The following is a 19,625-nucleotide window of genomic DNA, read 5'->3' as shown; positions in this document are numbered from 1 at the left end:
AATGGCACTCCACCTAAAATCATCAAAATTGAAAAGCTGTGGCATTTCCATGTGTCACTGCTGGAAGGAAAGATTTGTGTCTCAGGACATGAGTGATGCAAAAATAGTCACCTTGTACAAAAACAAAGGGGACTGCAGTGACTGTAACAATTACCATGGTGTCTCCTTGTTAGGGAGGTCGTTGTTCTGACCAGATTGCAGACCATGGCATCACGCATCTAACGAGTCTTATTGCAGCTTCAGAATTGGCAGACTGATAGTTGACAAGATTTGCTCACATGTGGTGTGAACAGCACAGATGACTCTGTTGTTTTCCTAGACAAGGCCTTTGATCTTGTCAGTATAGGCAGATTCTTTAACTGCTGCAGAAAATCAGGCTACAAAGCGAAGCCGAGCAGAATCTCCGGCAGCAGCGCACCCCTCCCAGATGAACTCCATTCTATGCTCTGTTTGAGCAGGAAACCATCAAACACTGTTGACTGCCCCAGCAGCCCCGGACACACCACACCCACCAAATCAGCTTCCAAAGTCAAATTGGCCTTCTTGAAAGTGAACCCTCTGAAGGCGACGGGCCCGGATGGGATACCTGATCGTGCACTCAGATCTTGCGCGGACCAGCTGGCAGATATGTTCGCGGATATCTTCAACCTCTCTCCATTCCCAGATCCCCACCTGCTTCAGGAAGACCACCATCATACTGGTGCAAAGAAGAACAAGGCAACGTGCCTCAGTGACTATCGTCTGGTGGCCCTGACATCAAGCGTAATGAAGTGCTTTGAGAGGTTGGTCATGAAACACATCAACTCCATACTCCCGGAATGCCTAGATCCACTGCAATTTGCATACCACCGCAACCGGACCACAGCAGACGCCATCTCCCTGGCCCTACAATCGTCCCTGGAGCATCTCGACAACCAGAACTCCTATTTATTGACTACAGCTCCGCCTTCAACGCTATAATCCCAGCCAAGCTCATATCAAAGCTCTAAAACCTAGGACGTGGCTCCTCACTCTGCAACTGGATCCTCCTCTTCCTGACCCATAGACCACAATCAGTAAGAATAAACAACAACACCTCCTTCATGATAGACCTCAATACCAGGGCCCCACAAGGCTGCGTACTTATGGACTGATCTGATCTCTTCACACATCTTCACCCGATGCCTATGTATGTATTTACATTGTGTATCTTATGTTTGCCCTATTATATATTTTCTTTTCATGTACGGGATGATCTGTTTGAGCTGCATGCAGAACAATACTTTTCACTGTACCTCTGTATATGTGACAATAAATCAATCCAATCCAAAATTGTGCTTACCTGGACTCCTGTGTATAATTTCTTCTTTCCATGAAAACCTTTACAATTTCTTCTGTTATAATGGAGCATCATTGGAGGCTTTCAAGATCAGCAGTTGGAGATGTCTATCTGCACGCCAAAGCTAACGGCAAGATTAGGTGCTCAGTCCAAAGTGTGTAATGTCCTAGTTTGTAAGTTGCTGTTTTCTTATGACCGGTAGCCCATACTGAAGCTCACTTGCAACAGCTTGTGGATCAGTTCTCTTGGGCTTGCAAGGAGTTTGGACTGGCAGTGTCAGGAATTCCAAAGTTATGGGGCAAGATGTAGAGACTCCCACTTTAATCTGCATTGACAACCTTGCTCTGTGGTTCATTGACATCACTTATCTTGGATCAGCAATTGCCAGCATCCTGTTCCTGGATGCCAAAATCAGCAACAGGATTTCCAAGGTTGCAGCTGTCATGTCAAAGTTGGAGTGCGGGCCAACTAATGGAAACTATAAAGCTGTGTATGTACCAGCTTGTGTTCCCCACATTCTCCTTTTCAGGTGGTGAGGCAATGGACACTTATGGAAGTCAAGAAAGTGGTTGAACGGCTTCAACTCTGCCTCAGATGAATCTGGATATCTCAAGTGCCAAATATGGAATCATGCCAGCATTAGGAATCCCTAGCATGTTTGGTATCTTGAGTCAGTGGCAACTCTGTTGGCTGGATCATAAGAGCTGAATGGATGATGGCTGCATCCCTAAAGACCTGCTCTACTGCCAGCTTGCTATCGGCACGAAACCAACAAGTTGTCCACAATCTGCTTACAAGGATGTCTGCAAGAGCGATTTCAAGTTAACCAGAATTCGAGTTGATGTGTGAGAAGCTCTCGTTGCTGACTGGAGTGCCTGGATATGAGCAGTCAGGAATGTCGTGGGAAAAGCATAGCACCAAAGAGATGACTAGGTGATGGAAAAGAGACCCTGCTGAAAAGAGAAAAACATTAGTCGACCTCAAGCCAGCACCATTCATCTGTGCCAGCTGTGGGAGGGACTGCCGCTCGCAGAAACAGCCTCTACAGCCACAACAGATGTTCATTACAGAAGTGACGTACACACAGCGCTGCCCATTGACTCCCGAGATAGATGTTCATGTCCAGGTTTACAATTACTAAACACAGCCATACGCTAGAATTTTCATGTGGCAAGCGTTTTATAAAGGTATGCCGTGAATTTGCTTTAATACTCTGCGCTGCAATTTATAAAACTCTGGATCCTTAATGCCTTTATTAACGTCATAGTACACAGTAACTTCAAGTTTTATGTCATCCTCAAATTTGAAATTGGTGACCTGCATAATGTCATTAATGTAGATCCAGAAACGCAGTGGTCTTCGTACTGACCCCTGAGGAACCCCACTTTACAGCTTCCTCCAGTCCAACAAACAACAGTATCCATGCTGCCACGGTTCATTTTTTTATTCCATGGATTTAATGTAACCTGTTTATCAGCAAAGGAGTGATTCCTTGCCAGAGAGTGAACTGGAGGAGGTTGAGAGCTCATAAGAGGATAAATATCCAAGGGCCCTGGAACTCAGGATAATGTGGCATCATTATGAGCATGATGATGCTATGGCATGGAGGAAGGAAGATGTGGGATGGGAGTCTCCCAGCCCCGCATCAGGCCGGAGAATCCCTGCAACCGCGCCACGCCGCCCCAACGTAGGCACGCAATTCTCCGTGGAGCTACGCGGCCGGGCTGCCGATTCTCTGGCCTGGATGGGCTAGGAAGCCGCTCTAAAAAGGCAGAGTCCAACCGGCGCCGTCCACACCTCGTCGCAGCCGACGGGAACTCTGCGCGCAGGGTCGGGGGGCAGCCTGTGGGGGTGGGGGCTCCGACCCCGACCCCGGGGGGGGGGGTTCCTCCGATGGGGCCTGGCCCGAAATCGGGGCCCGCCGATCGGCGGGTCGGCCTCTCGCTCACCGGGCCGATTTTCATGCGTGCTGGCCCTTGAACCCCCGCACCACGTTGCGACGGGGCCGGCACGTTGAGGGAGGCCACTGCACATGTCCTCGTTAACGCTGGCGCCACGGCGCACAGTTCGCGCCGGAATGGGAGGCTCGAGCGGCATGAACTGCTCCAGCGCCGTGCTGGCCCCCTGTAGGGGCCAGAATCGGTACTCCCAGCGGCCCGTTCACGCCGTCGTGAAACACAAAGGCATTTCTGACGGCGTGGACACTGCCGCCGAATGGGAGAATCCTGCCCATGGGAGACTTGCGCAGGTTCCAAGAAAAGTAACGTTTATTCAGGATATCTGGCCAAATTTCTCCTCTCCCTCAATGCCATTCCCTTTCATCTCGAAAAATTGCCAACCATTTGCAAATATAATCCTGCATTTACACTTGCGCGTTCTGGCTTTGTGAATTGCCAGGCCATGATCTCTACTTTGGTTCATGGTGCCTGCAAATGTGCTCGCTCTGGGAACTGAGGAACAAAAACGATGGAGAGAAGATTTGAAGCTTTCACTGCTCGGCCCAAGACCGTAAGAAACTACAAAGTTGTGAACACAGCCCAGTCTCCATCATGTAAAACCGCCTCCCATCCATTGACGCTGTCTGCACTCCCGCTGCCTTGGGAAAGTGGACAGCATAATCAAAGACCACTCCCACCAGGTTATTTCCTCTTCCATCGGGCAGGCGATACAAAATCTGAGAACGGGCCCTGACAGATTCATAACAGCATCTTCCCTGCTTTTACCAGACTCCCTGAATGACCCTCTTATGGACTGAGCTGATCTCTCCACGCAGCTTCTCTCCTGAGTAGTACTACACTCTGTGTAATTCATCTGATGCCTGTGTCTATATTTACATTGTGTTTATGTATGTCGTATGTTTTATCATGTATGGAACGTTCTGTCTGGACTGTACGCAGAACACTATTTTTCATTGTACCTCGGTACACGTGACAATAAATCAAATCCAAATCTAATGATGCAAATACTCCTGCGCCTGAGATGAAGACATGCCTAGGGATCTTCTCCCATGCATTTAAAAAAACAAATTCATTCAGCCAGCATTTGTTGCTCCCTAATTGCTCTTGAACTGATAGGCTAGCTCGGCCATTTCACATGGCATTTAGGAGTCAACCACATTGCTGTGGATCTGAGTAACATATTGGCCAGAAGAGGTAAAGACAGCACATTTCCTTCCTCAAAGGACATTAGCAAGCCAGATGGGCTTAGAACAATTTACAATGGCCATCATTACACTGTTTAAAGATTTTTATTGAATTCAAATTTCTACATCTGCATATCATGTGTTCTACCACTCCCACTGAAGAAACAGTGTCGCGAAAATATCAATGCTGATGAGATGGTGCCCACAAGGGTATGTGGCCATGAAATGCAGGGCTGAGCGCAAATCTGGCAACACCAGCTGGACCAAGATGTGCATGGAGGTTTCCAACCTTCCCATGGTGACCTCGAGGCACTCGCATGTTGGAGCCATGACATCAGACAGAATGCGGATGGACCCCGCCATCGTTTGGTCTAACCTGCCGAGTGACAGTGGAATCTCTGCCTGATGTTCCACCTCCTGTCATTGCATCTCCAGCATTGAGGTGGCGGGCACTTGAAGAAGCTCATCATCTGACTCTGACTGAGTGGGTGGTCCAGCAGCCCTCGAGTCACAGATAGCATCAGCAGGGTTATCCCTGCCTCTCACTGCTGTAGGAATGTGTGGGTGAGGTGTTCCCAAAGCGAGCCTGAGCATAATTTAGAGCTGTGCTGTCATGACAATGGATATAGCACCAGATTGAATTTTTTTTTTTTAAATGTTTTTATTGGCATTTTCAGTTTTACAGAGTGAAACTTTTGTGTCCGATATTTAGAATTTATACAGTTTCTTATGTACATACATCTTTCTTGATATATCTTCACTCCCTGCCCACCCTCCCTGTCCCCATCTTGGTAAACTCTCTTTTGCCTTGTGTGGTTATATTGCTGAGCCCCGTTCTCCTGTTTTTTTCCCTCTTCCCTTTTTTCCCCTCCTTAATGGTTTTTGTTGCAGGCTTTGTGGGTTCAGGGGCAGGGAGCTTCCTGCCCCCTCTTTCCCTCCCTGCTCCATGCTTCTCCCTGTGGTTCCCCTGGGCCTCCTCCTCATTTCCTCCCCCCTTTGTACCTCTTAGTATTGTGTGTTCATGTCTGCTCTCCCCCGTCTCTCCCTCTTTCCGTAGTCCCTGTTGGCCTCAAACAGGTCTTTGAACAGGCCGAATTGCCCCTCAACTTTGTTGAAGCCCTCTTCCGACCCTCAGATGGTGTACTTGATCTTCTCCAGATGGAGAAATTCCACAGGTCTGCCAGCCAGTCTGCAGCTGCGGGTGGTGCTGCTGATCTCCAGCCGAGCAGTGTTCTCTGGCGGGCGATCAGGGAAGCGAAAGCAAGGGCGTCGGCACCCTTCCCCATGTGTAGTTCTGGGTGGTCGATACCCCGAAGACTGCCAATCTCGGGCACGGCTCCGCCCTCACCTCATTGCCTCGAAGAAGGCTGTCCATAACCCTACAAGTCTGGGGCAAGCCCAGAACATGTGGACGTGGTTGGCCGGGTCTCCCTGGCACCGTTCAAATTTATCCTCACCCTCCAGAAAGAACCTGTTATTTCGCATTCTGCTTAGGTAGGCTCTGTGCACCACTTTGAACTGCATGAGGCTGAGCCTTGTGCAGGAGGAGGGGGAGGTGGCCCTAATCAGTGCTTCGCTCCAGAGTCCCCAACCCACTTCCGTCCCCAGTTCATCCTCCTATTTTTGTCTGGCTTCGTCCAGTGGTAGTCTTGCCCTGTCCAATAACTGTCCATCGAAGTTCCCGCAGTTACCCCCTTCCTTACTGTCTGTATTTATCAGTTCCTCTAATAACGTCCCCTCGGGGCCCTGGGGTAACCTACCGTCTCCTTGCGGAGAAAGTGCTTGACTTGGAGGTGCCTGAGTTCCTGTCCTGTTGGTACTACCAGGTCTTCCGTCAGTTCGCTCAGTGTCTCTAGTCTGTCACCCATGTAAAAGTCCCTAACTGGTAGCGTCGGGGGCTGGTTTAGCACAGGGCTAAGAGCTGGCTTTAAAGCAGACCAAGCAGGCCAGCAGCACGGTTCAATTCCCGTACCAGCCTCCCTGAACAAGCGCCGGAATGTGGCGACTCGGGGCTTTTCACAGTAACTTCAAGCCTACTTGTGACAAGCGATTTTCATTTCATTTCATCCCCCCCCCCCCCCTCCCATTTCTCGAAGGTGCTGTCTAGCATGGCTGGTGGGAATTTGTGGTTTCCGCAGATGGGGGCCATGGGGGACATCTTGGTTAGACCAAAATGTTGCCTCATCTGGTTCCATGTCTTTAGTGTGGCTACCACCACTGGACAGGATGTGTATTTTGTTGGGGAGCGTTGTCGTGGCGAGGGCCCGGATGGCCGTTCTCTTGTCGGAAGACTCCTCCATCCGCAACCAATTCCATGGTGGGTTCACTTCACGTATCCATCCCCTCACTCTCTCTGCTGTAGCTGCCCAGTGGTAGTATTGTAGATAGGGCAGTGCCAGACAGCTGATAACTTTCATCTTTTGCAGTGTTGATTTGGGGATTCTTGGATTCTTAACCCCCCACACAAACACCTTGACCATTTTATTTATGTAGTGGAAGAAGGCCTTGGGGATGAAGATCGGTATGGATCTGAACAGGAGGCAGTACGTTCATTTTGATCGTCTGCACCCTTCTCGCCAGGGAGAGCGAAGTGTATCCACATCTCTGTTTTTAACTTCCTCTGCCAGACTGGTCAGATTCCACTTGTGGACCGTGTCCAGTCACGGGCTATCTAGAAATGGGCCAGGTAGCGGAATTTGTTTTGGGCTAGTTACCTGATGTTCGGAGTTAGCGGTCTACCCTTGACAAAGTCGGTCTGGTCCTCTGCAACCACCTCTGGCACGCAGCTCGCCAGTCTCTTGGCCAGGACTTACACGCGAGTATCTTCGCATCTACATTAAGCAACGAAATGGGTCTGTACGATCCGCATTCTATTGGGTCTTTGTCCTTTTTTGGGTACCAGCGATATCCTGGCCTCTGTTAGCGTAGGAGGTGGGGTGCCCCTCGCTAGCGAGTCTGCAAACATGTCCCTTGGGTGTGGGGCCAGGCCCCCCCCCCCCCCCCCCCCGGTAGAAGGACTCAAATGCCTGTTTGACCTCTTTTGGCTCAGTTACCTGTCTGCCTCTGCTGTTTTTTTAAATCTGAGCTATCTCCCTCGTAGCTGCCTGCTTTCTCAGCTGGTGAACCAGTAGGCAGCCAACCTTTTTCTCCGTGCTTGCAGAAGGTCTGGAGGAGTTGGTGCACTGCTTTCCTGGTGGATAGCAGGTTAAAGTCCACTTTGTAGCTTTTTCTTCTCCTCCGCCAGAAGCTCTAGGGTCGGTGCGTGGGAGTACTTTCTGTCGACCCCGGAAGGAGTCGATCAGTTGTTACCTGGCCTCCCTCTCTTCCCTGTCTCTGTGAGCCTTATAGGCTATAATCTCTCCCCTAATCACCGCCTTCAGTGCCGCCCAGAACGTGGAAGGTGAGACTTTCCCATTCTGGTTGTTAGCAATGTACTCGTATATGGCCTGTGATGCTTTCTGGCAGAAAGCCTTGTTGGCCAAAAGGTCCGTGTCTAGCCTCCATGTTTTGCGCTGGGCATGGCTGGTCTTCAACCTCACATCCATGTAGTGTGGAGCGTGGTCGGAGATGACTATCGTGGAGTATTCCGCTCTTACTATTCCTGCAAGCACCGATTTTCCCCATTGCAAAGAAGTCGATCCGGGTGTATAACTTGTAGACTGGTGAGAAGAATGAGAATTCCCTCTCACCAGGGTGTGGGAACCACCATTGGTCCATAAATGTTCCTAGCTCCCTAGCCTTGCCTGTCTTTTTCCCCTTCTGGGATTTGGTCAATCAGTTACACAGTTAAAGTTGCTGCCCCGCCCCCCACCCAAGATCAGTTGGTGTGTGTCAGTGTCGGGGATTTCCACCATGATCTTTATAAAGTCTGTGTTCCAGTTGAGTGCGTACACGTTTTACCAGTACTACTGGTGCCTCGTCTACGACATCGCTGACCATGACATACTGCCGCCCTTGTTCGGTAACAAGGACAGTTCCTCTTGATCATCAGTATGGCTACTCCCCTAGTTCCGTAACATGAATGGTACGTCTGTCCCACCCAGCCCTTTCTTACCTGTAGTCGTCCTCCCTTTGTTAGGAGGTCATCCAAAATGGCCACGGTCGGCGTTGTCACCATGAGGCTGGGCCCTTGCGTTCTGGGGTTTCCCTTTGTCCAGGGGACAACATGGCCGCCAACTATGAGTACGCCATGTGGGTATGCGCCTGCACTCCGGTGTCTCCCTTTGTTTAGGGATCCTCCAAAGTGGCTGCTTGCGGCTCCATCTTGTTTCCTCTGCCTGCTCCCTGTCTGCCAAAGCCAATCCGAATGCCAACTCTGCTTTTCCGCCCTGTTTCGTGCACATTGTCTGTGAATCTCTGTTTCTGTTTCTTTCAGCGATCTTCCTCCGACCCGACTTCATCGCTGCCTCGCCCATCCTTTGTCCAGGTCGTTGGCCTGTACAAAATAGTTTGCCTCCGCCGGGGTATTAAAATAGTACTTTCTCTGGTGTGTGACCCAGGCTCTGGCTGGGAATAACATGCCAAATCGCACCTCGCATTTATAAAGCGCCACTTTGCCTGATTAAACTTGGCTCTTTTTTTCTGCCAGGTCATTGAACTTTAAGTAAGACATGTCTTTTTTAAAAATGGACATATAAGCAAAAGCTGGCTGAGACGGAAAATTCCGATGTGGATTACTACTTGCTGGAAAATTCTGATGTGGATTATATTTGAACAACTAGTCTAGAAAGAATAATGTTGCATCATTTTTCAGACAGACACTTCGAAGGATGAGATGCAATGCAAAAACTGAACTGTAATCCTCTGTGGAGATAATGAAGGCTGATTATCATCTCAACAGAAACCATCTCCTATAAGTTATATCCCAGACTGCGGACATGGTGTGAGTTGGAAGAAAGCTGTTTCTGGGTGAAAGACATGTTTGCGTCCAGGTGTGCACAGCACAGTGGGCTAAACAGCTGGCTTGTAATGCAGAACAGTGCCAGCAGCGCTGTTCAATTCCCGTCGCGGCCACCCCGAACAGGCGCCGGAATGTGGCGACTAGGGGCTTTTCACAGTAACTTCATTGAAGTCTACTTGTGACAATAAGGTATTATTATTTTTATTTTATTCTTACAAGAAAAAGGGTTAAAAACCAACTGCAACCCTGGTCTCTACAAGTTTGGTGTTCGAGGTCTACTATGCAAGTATGTGCAATGAAGGTCACTTCTGAAGAATATCCATTTGTTATCCCTGTGCTTGTAGGTTTAAAAAAATAAGTCCCTCGCTCTTTTCCCTCTCACTCTCTCACAGTCGAAAAGGAAACAGGACAACTTGCAGATAACCTGCAGAATTAAGAATCCCCAGACAAATTCCTCAGCTGCCAAAATTACCCAATTAAATGTCTGCAACGTTTCACCATCTATTCCTCACTGACAAGCCAAAGACTCTTTTGTATAAAATTTAAATTTTTGGACTCGCTTCTCATTTCTAATCTCTGTGTATGTGCATTGTGTTTTTCTCATGTTTTTAGTAATAAACTCCTTAACTCAAGAAAACTTTGTTTAATTGGCTGGTTTTAAAAGCATAAATACATTTGGACAGGAAGTATCTGTAAGGAAAGGGATACTTTTTAAATTAACCTTGTTGTGACAAACTGAAGGGAAGTTGAATAAAAAAGGAGAGCCAATTTACCCCTCCTCACCTGGGAGCATAACAATTTTGGGGCATGTCATCCAAAATCATAAATTCAGGGACCTCGCCTGGGGACTGGTAACAGCCTCACCAAGATGTGTACGTCTCTGTGCTGGTTGAGGGTGCGGGTGAGTGCTGTGAGCTGCTTCAGGTGTGGTCTAGGGGCTCAGAATAGTGCTTTGCTACCTTACATAGAATTTACAGTGCAGAAGGAGGCCATTCGGCACATCAAGTCTGCACCGGCTCCTGGAAAGAGCACCCTACCCAAGGTTAACACCGCCACCCTATCCCCATAACCCAGTAACCCCACCCAACACTAAGGGCAACTTTGGACACTAAGGGCAATTTATCATGGCCAATCCACCTAACCTGCACATCTTTGGACTGTGGGAGGAAACCGGAGCACCCGGAGGAAACCCACGTACACACGGGGAGGATGTGCAGACTCCACACAGACAGTGACCCAAGCCGGAATCGAACCTGGGACCCTGGAGCTGTGAAGCGGACCCTGTGAGTCCGAGATCCCCTTCCACAGGAGCAATTCCTGCCCTCCCCAGCCAGCTTGGCTGCAGCCTCCTCAAACTTGGTGAGAGCAATGGTGTTGGCTGTCTCTCCCCTATCGTTCCTATTGTGTGCTGGCTTGGCCTGGATGAAGATGAAAGCAAGGCATGCAATGAGAAAGGATGGAGCAACGGTTGGGTAAGGTGCATGTGCCCTGTGTTTGGTGAGCCTTCCCCAGAACGGTTAGAAGATGCAGTGTGAGCAACATGATAGATGGGATGGTGGTGATGTGAAAGTCTCTGTGTGAGAGAATGCGTGTTGATACGTGCCCATTGCTAATGGTTGTGTAAGAGCAGTTTGAGTGCAGGATACCATGATGAGAGTTTGATATTGGAGGGAGTTGAAGGATGACTTACCTTGGTGGAGCAGATGGAATCATTCATCCACTTCCTGCACTGAATGACGTTTCTGGCATGGTTGCAAGTTGCGCTGACCTCTGCGATGGCCTCCCAGGCCGGAGACGTGAGGTTGGTTTGCTTTTTGGAGCTATCCCTGGGATAGAGGACATGTCTTTGCAACCGTATTCCTCTGATCAAGGCGTCAAAGGTCTGGTGGGTGAAGCCGGGTGCTGACTTTTTCTTAAGGCTGCAAGCCTCGTTTTTCTGGTTACCAGACATCTGTGATGGCCTTCTGGAGACAGGTGGGCTACAGAGAGTTGATCTGAATGTGTTGGACTGGCATTTAAATATAAAGCCTGGACTTTGGACCCTGCTAGCTGATGGCAGGCGGGCAAATCAGCCCCCAACCCGACAGATGATTGAGTCTGATACTTAGCTGTGCATAAATAATGGACTTCCAAGTACTGAATCGGATGTGTGTTTTTACCATTCCGGCTAGCGGGGTGGGTGCTGTCGAAACTGCCTGCCATCTCACTTAGTTTGATTAATGAAAAGTTTTGCCCTATATGTCGACATGTATAAACATCCAGGGTGCCACATTTACTTCTGCACTGCTGAGTACTATTGGATCAGTTCACTAGCCACTTGGAAAGCTATAAGAAATAGACTTGAAGCTCTGGCATTTTGAGTCTAAAAGTATTATTATTGAACTTCTAGGAACTAGAAGATATTGCCTGTACAAAAAATCAATTGGACCCTGAGAATGCAGTTTTGCACAATGATCTGGATAATAATTAAAATTGTTGCAAAGGGAACAAAATATTTATTTTCGCTATCTGTTTTTGTAATTTTGTCTCTAGTCTGCAACTGGTTTGGGGCAGCAGGGTAGCATGGTGGTTAGCATAAATGCTTCACAGCTCCAGGGTCCCAGGTTTGATTCCCGGCTGGGTCACTGTGTGGAGCCTGCACGTCCTCCCCCTGTGTGCGTGGGTTTCCTCTGGGTGCTCCGGTTTCCTCCCACAGTCCAAAGATGTGCGGGTTAGGTGGATTGGCCATGCTAAATTGCCCGTAGTGTCCTAATAAAAGTAAGGTTAAGGGGGGGGTTGTTGGGTTACGGGTATAGGGTGGACACGTGGGTTTGAGTAGGGTGATCATGGCTCGGCACAACATTGAGGGCCGAAGGGCCTGTTCTGTGCTGTACTGTTTTATGTTCTATGTTCTATCTGCCTCCTCTCTGGCACAGGCAAACAGGAAAGGTAGAAAAAAAATCAGATTGCAAGTACAAAAGGTGATAAAACAGTGAATGCAACATCCAAAGGGGTCATCAATTTTCTGTTTGAATGTACTGCCTGAAGTTTTCAAATTTGAAAGAGTTACATATTACGTTCAATTGCCTATTTTTGGTGGTTCCTCACTTTTGCATATTTAATTTATCCTGTTGTACTGCAGGTAGAACAATTGTTAGAGGGCTATCTCCAAGATGTCGGGATCCAGGAGGACCAGTTTTTAGAAGCCTGCAATTCCCCACTTGCACAGTCTGAGTCATTTCAGGTAAAAAAGCAAGTTCTGTCACTCCCATGTTTGGATTAAAATTCTCAGCCAAATGTTATAATGTAACCCATTGACCAATATTTTGTGAAATGCGCAATATGAATTACAAAAAAAGAACAAGGTGTTTTTTCCATGATTAACCGATTGTGATTTTGGCTTTCATTAGTTAGGTTTTCTCTTGCTCAGTGCAAACGAATACTCCTTTAAGCAAGCCCTCGAAGCACGACCTTGTGCACAAATTGCCTAATAAGGTGGCATGCTTTATAGAAATTCCTTAAAATGCTGATTTGCTCATAGAAATTGTTTTGTTCATAGAACGCACTAACACATGGAGAAATAGCTTGGCTGATAGACTTCAGGCAACATATATCAGTCAGGTTTAATAGGAAATTTAAATGATCAGAATCAGCAAACAGCATATCTCACAACATTACAAAATTGTGCTCACAGGTGCTATTCAAAAACTATTTATTTTCAGTGTTACCTCTGTGTTACAAATATTATACAGGAAGTAGCTATTCCTTCACTTCCTCCATGTCACCCAGCCTGCCACTTGATATGGCCTAAAAAGAAGTGAACAGTTCTGGAAAATGCATATGCCAATTTCTTTGATCTTAAAAACTGTTTCCCCAGAATAAGTGCAGATGAATTTGCCAAAGGAAAATGCTTAATTGAAAACCTGTGCGTGCTCTCAGTCTGTTTTATTCAAAAGATAAATAACTATATAAATAGATACAGGAAATGTTCTGATTAGACATTACAACAGGAAATGCTGCTCTTAAATTTTTTATTTGGGATTTTTTTATTCCTAGAAACAGTACATGAAAAGTTTATGCAGCTCACAGGATTTAAATCTGTCTTGGCTAGCAATGTTCTGCGTTGGTTTGCATAGGTTTTAGGATGTGAGAAAATTCACTATATGCATTATTTCACAGAATAACAGAAAATGCAGAAGAGGCCCTTCGGCCCATTGAATCTGTACCGACATATGAAAAACATCTGATGTACCTACCTAATCCTATTTACCAGCACTTGGCCCATAGCCTTGAATGTTATAGAACATAGAACAGTACAGCACAGAACAGGCCCTTCGGCCCTCAATGTTGTGCCGAGCCATGATCACCCTACTCAAACCCACGTATCCACCCTATACCCGTAACCCAACAACCCCCCCCCTTAACCTTACTTTTATTAGGACACTACGGGCAATTTAGCATGGCCAATCCACCTAACGTGCCAAGTGCTCATCCAGATACTTTTTAAAGTATATGAGGCAACCCACCTCTACCACCTTCCCAGGCAGTGCATTCCAGACCACCCTCTGGGTAAAATATTTTATGTTTTTTAGATCATATCCCCCCACCCCCCCCAAAAAAAACCCTTCTGTCCCTCAACTTTAACTTGTGTCTCTCATGATTGACCTTTCAACCAAGGTGAACAGTTGCTCCCTGTCCACCTGTCTATGCCCCTCATAATCTTGTAGACTTTGATCAGGTCGCACCTCCGTCTTCTCTGTTCCAATGAAAACAACCTAAGCCTATGCAACCTCTCTTCATAACGTAAATGTTCCATCCCAGGCAACATGTTAGTGAAACGCCTCTGCACCTGCTCCAGTGCAATCACATCTTTCCTATAATGTGGCGACCAGAATTGCACACAGTACTCCAGCTGTGGCCACACTAAAGTTCTATTCAACTCCGACATGACCTCCCTGCTTTTGTAATCTATGCCTCGACTGTTAAAGGCAAGTAAGCATATGCCTTTTTCACCACCCTAATAACCTGTCCACCTGCCTTCAGCGATCTATAGAAAAACACCAAGGTCCCTTTGCTCCTCGGACTTCCCAGTGACATATCGTTCATTAAATACTTCCTCCTCACACTTGGGTTAAATTCCATCTGCCACTTATCTGCCCCATTTGACCGTCCCGTCAATATCTTCCTGGATCCCAAGACACTCAAACTCACTGTTAACCACCCGGCCAATCTTTGTGTTATCCACAAACTTACTATCGTACCCCACATAGTCATCCATGTTGTTCATATAAATGACAAATAATAGGGGATCAAGCTCAGATCCCAGTAGTATGCCACTGGACACTGGCTTCCAGTCACTAAAGCAGTCCTTGGAAGCTGCTTCTTGGAAGTGCTCCTTAAAAGCACTTGAGGATCTCTTACTGCTTGTGTATTGTTCTGTTTGATTTGCGTGATTTGATACTTTGGAGGCAGTTTGTAGTCCTTTCATTGACCAAAGCCTTTGAGATGATGATTGTGTTCAGGTAGCCAGTATTCCAAGTGTTAGCCTACGAATGGCTGTTGATCTAAAAATGCAAGATACAATCAATCATTACCTTTTGTTTCTGCATAATACCACAGGATATCATATTTTTGTACTTTGGTTTACTTGAAAAAGCGTGTTTGCTCTTTCAGCTTGAAGCCGAACAGCTGTTTTGTCTGATTAACAGGAGATCTAGGTCAGATTGATGCTAAGTAAACTTCTATGTTTAGAGAGCAAGCAAGTGATATCTTTATTATTTAATGTATCAAGGAGAATAGTGAAATGTAGGTTTCACTATTGTGTCACATAAATGATTCATCTGTGTTTATGTAAAGCAAACCATTAGTGGGCCCAAGTCTATGTCTTAATCCAGTAACAGCATGTGAGGATAATCAAATGACAGCATGGGTTGTGTTTCAACAATTGATGTGCAATACACAGGTGCTATCTATTTTTTTCATCCTTCTTGCTCTCCTGAATTAGTCTGTTAGCCATTCACCCCACTCCCTGCTCCAACCTCTGTCCGTACTGGGGATTATTTTTATGAAAGCTCAGTTCCGTTGCATTCAGGCAGTTCAACTCTGGAATCTAATACAAAGCTTTAATGATGTCCATTTCTACCTGTAGGACAGTATGTTTTAGTTTATTAAAAATCTTTTGCCCTAAAAGCGATAAAAAATACTCTATTTTCGTCGTAGAGCTGGCTGACTCGCTTTTTTGGTCATCCCCCATCTGCTATGGTCAGTGCATTTAAACACTGGAAATTGAAAGAGTTACCGCATTTCATGTGGATTTTTACTCCTGTCTTTTTCTACCCCAAAAAGAAGTTATGTAAATTATTTTATTTTTCTATGTGATATGTGATACAATTTTCCAAATATATTCTCACTCCCACAACACTTTGTAACTGAGAATTATTTGGATTCCTATTGCTTATATTTGTAAATCTCAAATATCAGCCATATTTTGGCTTTTAATTTTTTTCAATCAAAGTCCTTTTTAATAGCTTGGATAATATCAATCATGATTATATATTAATTAATTTGAACATTTTGGTGGTCACAAAATTGAACCTTGTTCACTCTCAATTGTGATGTTCCTTGTGTAGTTCTCTAAGATGGCTAAAAGTCATGGTGTTGACAAAGAACATCAAGCTCTGTATTTGCAACAAAGCTAGTTTATTTTACACTACTTCAAATGGTTCACACACTTGACTAAGTAGTAGCTAATAAAACAACAGTATAAAATCTATGTGACAGAAATCTATAATATATTTTTGGTACAGCTAAAAATCTATCTCAACCTCTCACTATCCTTCTTCATAACCTTCTCCCAGAATACCTAGAGGTGCAGCCCTTTATAAGACTACTCTGATGCCATCTAGTGTTGAGATACATTAACATCATCTTGTTAACCCTTTACACTCCTTACATTATACATATCATTGCATCAATGACCTGGATTCAAGATTCTGTAGGGAGCACTATCTATCGATAAATTCTTACCTCCTGCAGAACCAAAAGGTAGGAAAATGAAAGAATGCTAATCTTCGGACTTTTTCAACCTTCAAGAGATCACCATCTTTGAACATGGCTACATTTTCATATGGTCATTCCATTTGAATTAGTTGGGTCTTCTGGGTAGAAGTCACAGATGTAAAATTTGCATGCCATCAACATTTTATCTGTATTCTAGGAATTGGCCATTGCTATGTCTTAATCTTTGTTCGGATTGCCTTTACAAAACGCCTGTTGATGTGCATTCTTTACCTGTAACTAAAGGGACTGTATTGTCTACCTTGCTTGATATGCACACTTGGGAAGAACCAAAGTGAGCAGACATCCAGTCTTGTGGTCTTTCCTCATTAGACTTTCTGATTTTCAAGTAGAAGTCGATCCCTGCCAAATTTTCATCAGCGATGTCATAGATTTGACTCTTCCTCAGGGCACACAGAGGTATTCAACGTCAATCACAGAATTACGACTAAATCTAATTGTAAAGTTTTGATCTTCTTTCAAAAGTGAAATTTGGAATCCCAAATGGCCGGCTAAACAGGGTATTCTTGCAATTGAGCCTGTTGATAAGACAGCTTTTGGCTCAACTGATGTGACTGTGTCTACAGGGAGAAATTAGAGGTGAATGTTTTGAAGAATAATCTACTGAATTGCCCCTTTCATAGCTCCCATGAATTTATTTCTCTTTGGTAGATAGAACGTTGGGTAAATGAAATGAAAATGAAAATCGCTTATTGTCACGAGTAGGCTTCAATGAAGTTATTGTGAAAAACCCCTAGTCGCCACATTCCGGCGCCTGTTCAGGGAGGCTGGTACAGGAATTGAACTGTGCTGCTGGCCTGCCTTGGTCTGCTTTAGGAGCCAGCGATTTAGCCCAGTGTGCTAACAGATGAGTTCAGCACTGTAATGACACATGAACAATCTAATCTAAAATAGGAAGTGTTGTTGGGCTTGCCTTATTGCTCTTACCCTCAGTCGGTCCTCCCATCAAACAGACATTATTGAATTAAATGACAGGCAAATATGAGGTTTTGTTAAATTCTACACCTTATGTAACAGACCAATAGTCTGGCACCTTGCAGGAACATCTAACCAATTGAAAAATTACTTTTTTGTCTCCCAAGTTTAAAAAATAAAAAAAACAAGTTCTGCTTGAGAAGCTGAAAGTTTGTGTGCTCTTTTCACTCCTTGGGAATGACCATTCATCTACCAATGTCATTATCCATGTCATTGTCATGTGTTCTCAACTGTTTGCTTGACAATTTTTGTCAGTGATGGTTTACCATTGCCTTCCAATGCCAGGGCAAGGAGGTAAATCCCAATTCTTCCTCAGCAAGAGCAGGAATCAAACCCCTTTTTGACATTTTTCTGAACAACATGCTAGCCATCTAGCCAACTGAACTAACCAACCCTCATGCTTTTCTCTATAACTGTTTGTGTCTAAAGGAAAGGGGCATATTGGCCGTTGAACCTGTGCTCATTTATATCTCTCATTTGAGAGCTTAATGAATTTAACTGAGTGAGAGGGAAAGTTCTTGGACTACGACTAACCACCTTTCAGTTGACTGATTATTTGTAAACAATTCGGCAATTAAGAGTTTCCATTCGTAAGTGCCCAACAATATGGATGGTTTTCAAGAAAAGTGGAAGCATTTTGCTGCATAATTTTTTAAAAAACCATCAGATGTGCACAAGAATATTAAGGTGGTTTAAAATATATTTTTAAAATTGAAATACGGTCATCAACTCTGAAGTCTTATGTTTTTTGGTGAAACCCAAGCCAAACAACAAGGGCAGGGCAGCTCTAGCTACCAAAATCAAACTTGTAGATGCATAAAAATTTGTTTTATTTACGGTCTTTCTTAAAATAAATTTAGAGTACCCAATTCTTTTCTTTTCTAATTAAGGGGCAATTTAGCATGGCTAATTCACCTACCCAGCACACGTTTTTGGGTTGTGGAGGTGAGACCCATTCGGACACTGGGAGAATGCGCAACTTTATTCACTGAGTACATATAGATAAACATTGCATATAAAAGTAGCACCTCCACATGTTGTTATTAGGTAGGGGTCCATATATCGCCCCTGTGAGGGCAAGGGAGCTGGAAACCCTAATCTGTTTGTATATATGGAAAAGGAAAAAGGGGGGGGGGAGAAATAGGAGGCATGGTAATGTTAAATAAGGACAGGGAATTTAGTATATGGGTAATTGGGGATAGGGCAGGAGAAGTGGAGTACGTGGCTTATTGTGTGTTATTTTAGGGGGCATTTTGTGCATCGACCTGTGCGGTTGTTTTAGAAATGTCAATATGTTAAATTGTAAAAATTACAAATGCTTCAATAAAATATTTAATTTAAAAAAAAGAAGGATGGGGGGGGGGGTTGAGAGACCCCCAGTTAGGATAGTCATGTGGAACGTGAGGGGGTTAGGTGGTCCGGTCAAGGGTGCTTGCGCATCTTAAAAGTTTGAAAGCCGATGTAGCAATGCTGCAGGAGACTCACTTGAGGGTCAAGGACCAGGTGAGACTTAAAAAGGGCTGGGTTAGTCAGGTATTTCCCTCTGAATTTGACGGAAGGGCTCGAGGGGTATCAGTAATGGTCAGCAAAAGAGTACGGGGTGGAAATTAGATTTGGGACTTTTGGGGGACCAAGGGTTCTGTGACAAAATTGAAAAGGTAATTGAGGAATATGTAGGTTTCAACTGTACGAGTGAGGAGTCGAAGGCAGTTGTCTGGAAGGCTCTAAAGGCGGTGGTGAGGGGTGAGGTGATCTAGTTTTAAGGCCAGGGTGGACAAAGAGGAGAGGTTGGAGCGGCAGAGGGTAATAGATGAGATGTTGGAGGTAGATAGGAGTTATGCAGAAGATGGGGACCCAGCAAAGTTGGAAAAGAGGAAGCAACTGCAGGCGAGCTTTGGCCGACTATCTACCAGGAAGGCGGTGCACCAACTGAGGCGAGCAAGAGGTGCAGTTTACAAGCATGGAGATTAGGCTCATATGTTAGCAGGTCAGCTCCGGAGGGAGGCGGCGATAAGGGAAATTGTTCAGGTGAGGGACAGGGCAGGGAAGTTGGTGGTGGCTCCGGATCTGATTAACAAGGTCTTTGAGGAATTTTAGGAGAGGTTGTACAGGTCAGAGCCACCTGGAGGAGACCGGGAAGTGCAGGAATTTCTAGATGGGTTGGAGTACCCGAGGTTAGGGGAGGGGACAGGGCTATATTAGAAGGAGCGATAGTGGAGCAGGAGATAAAAGAT

At 45.6% G+C, this 19,625-nt stretch overlaps 1 protein-coding gene across 1 annotated transcript in view; it reads left to right on the top strand.

Moving 5' to 3' along the window:
• Positions 1–19,625, top strand: part of cfap36 (cilia and flagella associated protein 36) — a 241,130-nt gene that overhangs the window by 22,561 nt on the left and 198,944 nt on the right. The window contains exon 3 of the mRNA XM_038809714.1: positions 12,482–12,583. Within this exon, the coding sequence (XP_038665642.1) occupies positions 12,482–12,583 (102 nt within the window). The remainder of the gene's footprint in view (positions 1–12,481; positions 12,584–19,625) is intronic.

The sequence above is a fragment of the Scyliorhinus canicula genome, chromosome 1 (assembly GCF_902713615.1).
Source record: "Scyliorhinus canicula chromosome 1, sScyCan1.1, whole genome shotgun sequence".
Taxonomy (NCBI): domain Eukaryota; kingdom Metazoa; phylum Chordata; class Chondrichthyes; order Carcharhiniformes; family Scyliorhinidae; genus Scyliorhinus; species Scyliorhinus canicula.
This window is presented reverse-complemented; position numbering and strand designations above follow the sequence as displayed.